Source organism: Amphibalanus amphitrite, unplaced genomic scaffold, assembly GCF_019059575.1.
Source record: "Amphibalanus amphitrite isolate SeventyFive unplaced genomic scaffold, NRLGWU_Aamphi_draft 002385F_arrow, whole genome shotgun sequence".
NCBI classification, from domain to species: Eukaryota; Metazoa; Arthropoda; class Thecostraca; order Balanomorpha; family Balanidae; genus Amphibalanus; species Amphibalanus amphitrite.
This window is the reverse complement of record NW_024883840.1, coordinates 933-10,451: the sequence shown is the minus strand read 5'-3', so window position 1 is coordinate 10,451 and position 9,519 is coordinate 933. Positions and strand designations below refer to the sequence as shown.

At 45.4% G+C, this 9,519-nt stretch overlaps 1 protein-coding gene across 2 annotated transcripts; it reads right to left on the bottom strand.

Moving 5' to 3' along the window:
• Window positions 1–257: 257 nt before the first annotated feature.
• On the bottom strand, window positions 258–8,779 carry LOC122376900 (glycine-rich cell wall structural protein-like). 2 transcript variants are annotated; one of them, XM_043356889.1, is made up of 4 exons: window positions 8,751–8,779; window positions 1,436–1,527; window positions 1,123–1,179; window positions 258–579 (listed from the first exon to the last, which is right to left on the bottom strand). In XM_043356889.1, exons 1-4 carry the CDS (start codon window positions 8,760–8,762, stop codon window positions 366–368), a joined length of 375 nt encoding a protein of 124 aa, XP_043212824.1. In that variant the 5' UTR covers window positions 8,763–8,779; the 3' UTR covers window positions 258–365. The 2 variants fall into 2 exon arrangements, with proteins under 2 accessions (XP_043212824.1, XP_043212825.1); XM_043356890.1 differs by lacking the exon at window positions 8,751–8,779 and adding an exon at window positions 1,723–1,768.
• Between the last annotated feature and the right edge of the window lie 740 nt (window positions 8,780–9,519).

Genomic DNA, 9,519 nt, shown 5'->3' with positions numbered 1-9,519 from the left:
TAGCAAAACACCCAACCCTCCTAACAGTGTTCTATTACCTTCTTCCTGGTGTTCATTTAGAAGCGCGAGTAATTTAAGCGGGGAAGGGACTAAGTTAACTTTCCTCAAGTGCTCAGATATGTACTGTGCAATTACACCGCTAACGGTGTTAATATTTTTCTGTGTGTATATCAATATCTAAGCGATGGAAAGAATATGTCTTTAAAATATGAAGAAACAAACAGCAGGCACTGGATTCTGCTTTCACAAAGTTGTCCTTCCTTTGCAGTATATTTTAAATGCCTTTTAGAAAACTGCACACACCACACTCATAAATCACACAAACACGATGAATTGGCGATGTTACGACGCTCAATATAATTAAATTAGTGGCCGTATCCACCGTGCCCGACATCAGCGCTGTACCCGTAGGAATATCCACCGCCGTATCCGCCGTGTCCACCGCCGTATCCACCGTGTCCACCGCCGTATCCGCCGTGTCCATATCCACCAGATCCCTGGGCCTGAGCGTAGACCTTGGCGTGTCCTCCGACAAACTTGCCGTATCCTCCGTATCCGCCGTATCCACCGCCATGGCCGCTATCAAAACAAAATAGATCCTTGTTATTTGCATACCTTCCAGATGTCAATCAGATTCCAACTTGCTTGTGTACCACCAAACCGATACCAACTTGGAGTTAGGTATTTCAGTCCTAGTGCTTTTGGTATTTTGTGTGTAACCATTATGAATGATCATATTCGTAAAATGGGAGTATAGGAGCTTGGGATTTAAAAAAAAGAAGGCCTTTCTCTTAATTTTTAAAGTTGTTTTGGTTTGTGGTATTTTCCAATGTTTTTGGTTGATGTTTGGTTTGGTACTATCGGTAATCGGTATCCTGATTTTCGGTAGTTGACATCACTAATACCTACACATTTTTATACATCACAAGAAACAAGACATAACAGGATAGAATATCTCCTTTTTTGGGTTTTGAATGAAAAGGCATTGAAGCATCACGTTGAATGTCATGACTATGAGCAACAACTATATTTCAGTACGAACTCCAGTTGGTTACATGTTATTCAAGGGAGCCAGCAAACAATAAACAACAAATAGCTCGAACTTCTTTGTTTCATACTTACGCATAAGTGGCGTGAGTCTGGTGAACTCCGTATTTGCTGCTGCCCCAGGGATTGTACCTGAAAAAGGTGCGTGGGTAAAACGAATGAAAATCACTTGTGACACTTTACCAGCTTTCAATGATTGGCTACTATGGCAAATTGAAAATCAATTTAGTAAAGTGGCTCGTATTGCCTAGTGGAGAAGCTATTTTTTACGATTGGTTTAGGTCAAGAATGACTCAAGGGATCTGGTAGGTAATCCGTTTGTACTGGCGAAGTTGAAAATTTACCTTGTCAGTTGTGTGTAAATGGTTCAATGTTTTAATTTACTTACTGTTGGACGCTGACGTGGCTCTGGGCACCATATCCACCACCATATCCACCGCCGGCAGCCGCGGCGGCCACACACAGGGCGAGAACGACAAACTGAAACAAAGGAGGATGATTAATTCTGGCGGTTCGCTCAGGATACAGAACACAGTCACGGATAAGACACTGTTATTCTGGAATGATTTCCATTCTAATTATCCTTATTGGGATGAATGTATGTTTTTTGCTGCTAAAGTAAGTCATTCGACTTTCAGGTGTTGCAGGAGCGCGATTAAACTATTTTTAGCTTGCCTTGATCATGTTGTGTTGCTCGGTGACTGGTCGATGATGATGACTGTGCCCCTGCTCCCCGCTGTCCGACCATTTATACAGTCCGTGTCCACCCCGAGGGCGGGGTCGGGTCGTGACTTGACCGGTGCCGCCGGGGGACGGAAGGTCAACCCTCCCCTCCTGTCCCACATTTCCCGCTTGTTATCAGCGCTGGGACACTGGTGACCTTTAGACGCGTGTCCCGCGGTCATTGAGCTGAACGGTCACACCTAACGCCACGATCTACCCGCTACAGTGGTGCGGGCTGCAGGTAACCTTATCTCTGTAGTGATTTCACATCGTTGGGTAATTGACAAATCTCCTAATGGTAATGGTTCGTATTCAACCAAGTGTGTAATTACACATATTGGGTAAAGGTCATGGCGCGTGTAGAATTTACACGCGTCATGACTACATACACTGAAAAAAATAATGACACCTAAAAGGGGTGTTTTTTGAAGCGTACCAAAAACGCGCAGTTTTCTGGAGTCCGATTACACCCGGAATCAGACACTTTCTAGGGTATTATGACACTGGTTGAGGGTGTATTTTTACACCGTACGTCGTCAAATGATTCCCGGAATCATACACCTTGGCCGTTTTCACGACGGAATAGCAGGCATCTATTTAATCCCCATTTGATCCTTTAGTTCCTCAGGAATTTTAGTAGTTCTTTTTAGTAGGTTCCCCAGCTTTCGAATGAATGGTGCGTTAGTTTGCTATTTTTCTATTAAATATCACATCGATTTACTTTATCTAAGGATTTATCACTAATATCAACATAAAGCGTAAGCACAATTATAAAATTATGAAATTATGAAATACTAGTACAATAGTTAAAAAAAGATACTGAGTTGCCAGGCTACAAAGAATATATTCATTTATGGCGCACGACAGACATTTAGAAAGCAGCGCCCTGTTTTATTGCACGCTGCTAGCCGCTTCCATTGGGTTTTGCAGGCCGACGTCATTGGTCGTTACACGTATGATGTCACGCGACTTGTGGCCTGTCACGGCTCTTTAATGATCTCCACTAAATGAATGCAACAATGGCCTTTTAAGTTGATCTCTGTGGCCATCTGTCTATGGAGCGACCAATATGAAAGTTGGGCGATAGGCGTTATCACAAGTGTATTCGCGGCCATTGGGGCGACGTAAGAAAAGAAGAAAACAACTGGCCCCAAGAACTTTAAATTATCAGTTAGCATGCACATTTTCCTTGATGTGTAGAGAATTTACCATAAATTGTTAGAGAAAATTGCATATAATATCTTCCATTTATGCTTTTTTCATCGTTTGCACAATGTGTTCTTTTACTTAGCTAGAAACACTAATAAGAAATAGTTCCCGCACCCGTCAAGAACAATAGGGAAGGCTTGAAGTTAATACAATAATCTAAACGGTTTTGTAATCTATGTGAAGACACTTCTAAAATTGCCTGTAGAAATATTGAAGGCAAAAAGTCAACTTCTTCACAAGACTGTTGTCTATAAACCTATTCAACGTGTGACAACTCAGCCGGTATTTCTTTGCCTACAGCCCAGCTTTCCCTATGTGACCGATAGAGGCGCTGCTATCGATGTCCGCCCGTGCCGCCTAACGGTGAATTTACCGGGGTTACATGACTATGAGCAAGCAAATGTGTATCAGGAATGGATTTAGGTGGAGAATTGCGCTGGACCATGAGTGCTCGAACGCTCCCAATTCCACGCCGGTTTGTCTTTGGAGCCGAGACAGACGATGCGGGTCAAGGTCACCGCTGGGGTAACGGTGGATTGGCTGCGCCCGAGCACCCGTAACGCGGCACAATTCTCCATCTATGGATTTTCCTATTCGCTCAGCATTGTGATAGGCGTTCGTAATAGCTTTTACTCTGCTCATGTACCTATCCCCGGTTATTTAAAATAAGTTTTTGTGGGGGAATATCACGGATTTAGGTACTCGGTGGCCCTATTCACGACTTTCAAAGAATGCTCCGATAACTAAACACCGCACAGACCTACTGCATTAGTGAATCTGACAGAAGGTCTGTGGAATTACATCCCCCCTCACCACACCCCTAAAAACTCATCCAGTGTCCAAAACCACTTTTATCGACTCGCCAAAAAAAAAAACAAAAAAAAAAACACACACACACATACACACACAAAGCATGGGGCATGTCAGCTCTCAGTTCATTTATCATTGCCTTTACCATGGTTCAATTGCATTGCGCGATTTAAAGCACGTGAGTGCCTATATAGTATATATGTAGAAAATAATATCTACAGCAAAACATCCAAAATTACAAAGGCTACAATGCTTAAAAAGTAGGTTCATCAAGGAAGCCCATTTTTACTTGCGTTGTGTTCCCAACCATGCGATTCCAACGCGGGCTATTCGCAACGTCTGTTAAGGCACGTTAACAACTGACAAGCCGCCACCGCTGCCACTTATTCATAGATGGTTGATATCGCAGCTTGGGCGTCAGCAGCGCGGCCCACAACGCGTCGGCGCCAGCGCCCGCAGCTGTTGGCACTCGGCAGCCGGTGTTGCGACTTAACGGCCGGCCGGCCCCATGAAGGAGAAGCTCTTGGTGAAGCTTTGTGATCGCCTCATAGCCGCCTTGGATGTCATCTTTCTTGGCAGATCCATCCGTTCAGATGGTACGGTGCAGTCTGGATAAAGGACGAAGTCCAACGCCGCTAACCCCGCGACCGCCACCCCACAACGTGGCCGCAGACCGAACGGGCGTGAGGGCCGTAAGGGCCACCCCGCCATCCGGTAGGTGGCTGAGCAGCCGGGCGCAGCGGCGCCTGGGCGGCGGCCGCGCTGAGATGAAGTCCCAAACCGCCATGTCGCCATCACCGCCATCACCATTGCTGCAGCTGTTCCCAACCGCCTCAATCGCCGCCGTTTTGCCAGCAGTCGCGCCGCGGAATGGCAGAAGCTCCAGAGTAGCCTCCAGCGCCCCTCTCCGCACGTGTGCAGGTGCACTGCGGCCGCCGGGTCCGACGTCCAGGCAGAACATGATATTTCCATGCTGCTCCGACGGTGGGCTGGTCTTGTTTGGGCGTTCCTCCACTGTGACGTCGGTCACGCCTGCCCCGGCCAGGGCGCAGAGGCCGACGTGTCACCATCCGGTTGCAGTCCTCAGTCGGGTCGCAACGTGTACCTCTTCCGCAGCGTGGAGCGCGCTCCCGCTGGGCAGCGATACAGCCAAAAGTAGCATAGCATGCGGGCGGCCAGCGCTGCGCCGGACAGCGGACCCATGCCGGGGGTATGCCGGTCTCGGCCATTAGCGGGGTCGTCGGGGCCGAGGCTGTACATACAGCTGGTGACCGCGTGAGCCGCCAATCGAAGCTCACGGCTTATAAGCTCGACGCGGGCATCACACGCCGTCCCGATGGGAGCTCCACGACGCCGCCGCGAACTCCAGCGCGGCTCGCAGCGCGAAGACCAGTACGGACGGCCGGGGCAAACGGCGTGCGGGAGTCGCAGGCGACGTTCTGCGGACAGAAAGGGTTGGGCATAAGCTGGTCGGCAGGACACTCTTGAGCCGAGCCTTTGATGTAATTACAGATGATCCAGAAGCATGCACAAAAATTCATGACACACTATTCTCATTTATGTATTTGCTACATATGATATGATATACCAGCTCATGATCAGTGACGCATTCTGGGCAATATGTTCTAAAGTGAAGTAACTGAAGTTACAGCTTAAAAGCTTAAAAAACAGCTTAAAAAACACACACACATTCGATAGCTTATGAGAATAACATGCCTTGTGTGCTTAATGCAGGAAAATATTTTTTTTCACTTTTTTAGAAACAGCAAAAGAGTTGTCAACAAGCCATGTCAACTATCTTAACAATTTTTATGGAAACTGCTCTAGCTAGCTTGAAGTTCCACAACGTTTCCGGAGCACCGTACCCAAACTCAGTTCATGTTACAAGAAAAAAAACAGTAATAATCTATATTACTATTTGAGGAGGGTGCGTCTGTCCGTTACCGAGGTCCCGACTTGGTGCTGCTTTGCGTGGACTACAGGCCAGACCGTTGCACCTAGCCCGGTGAAATTTGCAAAACTCATAGATCAAGGATGCGCGACGTGCCTTTGAGGGGTCTCAGCTCGATCGGATTGATAGGGAGCGCGTGGCGCGTGCCCAAAAAGTGCAAATTCGCGTCATAGACTTTACATGTATAAATCGGCTTGCAAAATCGGGCAAAAATGGCTAAATTTGCCCGACACGGGTCCGGTCCCGGTGCCATATCTTGGTGACCAGGGGTCCGACCGGCACGGGGAAAACAGCGTCGTGTAGAGAATCGAACGGGCTATCGAATGATGTGCGATGCAGAGGATAGCACGCGCCACGTGCACCGGGGAGGGCTCTTTATTTGAAAAATTGCGGTTTTTGACGGATTTTGGAATTAATTTTATTTTTAGGTGACCGTTAAACGGAGCGAGTTGAAACAACGCCTCTTGGCAAGAGAAAGGTACCGCCTCTCATATAAAAATTGTGAAAAGCTGATTGATCCAAATCAAGGTGGTGCAAATCACAGGAGAAAATGGTGTTTGTCAATTTTTTGCCACTTTATTAATCACACGGGTTTTGCTCAATGATCTGGTGTCTCTGGCAATAAAAAATGGCACCGTTGGAAAGAGCATTCAATTCTGTCCAAGATTCACTCTTCATGTTTGCATGATGAGCAACAGTATTCTTAAAAATGTGAATGTTCCAAACCATTACATTGTCATTTTTAGCGAAATTCAGCGATGGCCCTCAAAAGACTTCACGCCAGTTTTCGAATCATTCTTAAGTAGAACGCATGATAATACGACACGGGCACCTCGATGCGATGTATCTTTTTGTTTTATTACAAAATGCTTGGCCGTCAAAAAGCAATCGAACGAAATGGATACCAACCAAACCGACACAGACCAACCCAATACCCACGGGTCAAAAAATCCCCCCTTCGCGTTGCGGAGCACGCGGGTACCCCTAGTGCCTCCTAATTTTGAATGAAATATAGGTATGAGTAATTTGATTTGGAAAGCAACAAATTTCCGCACATCATTTTAGCAAAATTACTATTTTCTTCAGCCATCAGGTTACACAAAACTATAGTAAACTTTATGATCTAGTTTACACAAAACCAAAGCCCCGATTTTAACAAATGTAGATAAAATTTAAACAATTTTAAAAAATGTATCGTGGAGAAAATGAAAAGTGTAGATTTGTAAAGCCGGGATATTTCAATTTCACGGATTAGGCACTTAAAGAAATATCTTCACCTTTCTTTGAGCCACCAGCCTTCACCCAAGTTTTACACGAATGTAGTGAAGCAGACAATGTGGCAACTCAAAATTGTGATGGTTTGAGATAATTATGACGGTGAAAGAAAAAGCAACACAAGGTTCCTTACCCTCGTTTTTTTTTTCACATGGGTTCAGATGAGGCTTCAACTGTTGCCGACCTGAGGAGCTATAGGAACTTGAGCTTTCCAAAACTCAATTTCTAAGGGCACTGAGCAGTGTTTGGCTTTCACACGAATGCGATAGTAAGTTATATGAAGTTGACAAAGCAAGCAAAGCAAAGCATGATGCCCCGCGCGTCCGCCCGCGACCACGCCCCGCGTCCGACTCCCGACCGCCGCGTGACCCGAGGCGCCCGGCGGTCACGTGACCTACCGGCCGGGACTGCAAACGGCCCTCACCACCATTCTTGTATGACGTCATATCCTACTGAGGTGCTGATTGGTCGGAATTAGATACCTGAAGGTAATTATCTGCCGTAGTTATTTTTGTTTCATTGTTTTGCGTGTTTTCTTATATGAAATGTAATTAAAAAAAATTGTCATATTTTAATCACCATTAAAACATAACTGAATAGGTATAAAAGAGAACTCGATATATACTTTCCTTGTTTTTAAGAATTCCGGAATTAGATACCCGAGGGAGCAAAGAGGGAGCAAGTTGCCACGCTGATTTAATACCTCATAGTCGAAAGGTGGGCTACTAGAACCAAAAATTGCTGTGTTTGTAAATAAATAAGTGATTTGAGGGCAAAAAATGCCCGGATTTAAACTTCTAAAATTATTTTGAACATAAAATATTTCAGTTTGAGGGATGTTAAGGCCTCTAAGGGTAGGTACTTTTTAGGTATCAAATAAGTTCCTCTGCGAAAGTTCCGTCGTGAAAACGGCCCTTATGGAATAAAATACACCCCAAATCAGAGTCATAATACTCTAGGAAGTGTCTGAAGTGTCTGATTCCGGGTGTAATCTGACTCCTGGAAACTGCGCGTTTTTGGTACGCTTCAAAAAACACCCCTTTTAGGTGTCACTTCAGGGAGTAATCGGATTTTGAGGGTGTATTTTGATCCCACACGGTGTATGATTCCGAGAATCATTTGACGACATGTGGTATAAAATACACTCCCAACCAGAATCAGATTACCTCGGGGGGTGTCTGATTCCGGGTGTAATCGGTCTCCTGGAAACTGCGCGTTTTTGGTACGCTTCAAAAAACACCCCTCGTAGGTGTCACCTCAACGGTGTCAAATGACTCTTGGGATGGTTTTTCTATACCGGTTCAGAGCCTGTTCCTGTTAGCGTCATACATCAGCTAATATAAATATTACCGGCACTATTGGTCTCCTAATATGAGAAATACCGGTCAATCAGTCTTTATACCAGATATTGTCAAATGATTCTCGGAATCATACACCTTATGGGATCAAAATACACTCTTCAACAGAGTCATAATTGCAGTTGTTAACCACGTGACGCAAATTAACAATACATGCATGTCATTCTTTATTTTATATGCAACAATAAATTCCAAAACATTTGGGCTTGAAATGTATGGCGAAATCTAATGAAAACTTATCGTAAGGCGCATGGGTCCGTGACTCCATTCACCGTAAGGAATTACTCACATTTCAACAGTGTTCCATCAACCGGTGATTATTGCTACTTACTTAGGTAGAGTTAGGTATTCTGCAGCTTAATGACATAAAAACTTACCTCCGTTTCCATAGTGCGTTGCAATCTTACTGTCCTCACTTCATAATTTCACCGAGTGCAGGGCGCCTCCTTATTTGAATACGTATAACAGAGCAAGTTACAAATAAAAACTGAACTTTATCGTTAATGCACTATCACTTGAAACAAAACTACACTTCAAACAACGTTTTGCGACATTACAAGCACGTAAATTCAAATAATTCCTGCCCTCACTCACACCGCACACACCACGTGGCACACCGCGCGCGCAACTGAAGTCCAACGGCTTTCTAACGGTTTTCCTCAAGGTCGCACTATTTCGTCTTCGTGGTGGACCGACTAACACAAATGACGTCACAAGACAATGCAGCCTGCTGATTGGCCTATTTCATTTTCGTGGCGGACCAGCAGCACACACATGACGTCACTCGGGGCATTGACTCAAATCACTGAACCTACACCAGGGTTACGGAGTCAGAGTCGGAGTCCGTTGGAGTCGACAGTTCTGGCCGTAGTCGGAGTCGGTTGGAAACGACAGTTCTGGCCGTAGTCGGAGTCGGAGTCGATATTGGAAGCCAGAGCTGGATTCGGAGTCTGATTCACCGAAAATCTCTTGATTCTGCAGTGTTGGTTCCTACCACCAGTGACGTCAAAACAACTTCTGTAATAATGTAGTGTTTTTTGATAATATCATGTGGAGTTTTTTAGCCCTATGGCAGGGCTGCGGAGTCGATGGATTTTCGGCGACTCTGACTCCGACTCCGATTCCGGCTTTCAAAAACCAGCTTCG

What these genes read in the sequence shown, in the direction of transcription:
- LOC122376900 (XM_043356889.1), bottom strand. An exon ending in AGCCACGTCAGCGTCCAACA is followed by an intron (nt 1,180 to 1,435) that starts GTAAGTAAATTA and finishes CACCTTTTTCAG; the next exon opens with GTACAATCCCTGGGGCAGCA. An exon ending in CAGACTCACGCCACTTATGC is followed by an intron (nt 580 to 1,122) that starts GTAAGTATGAAA and finishes TTGTTTTGATAG; the next exon opens with CGGCCATGGCGGTGGATACG.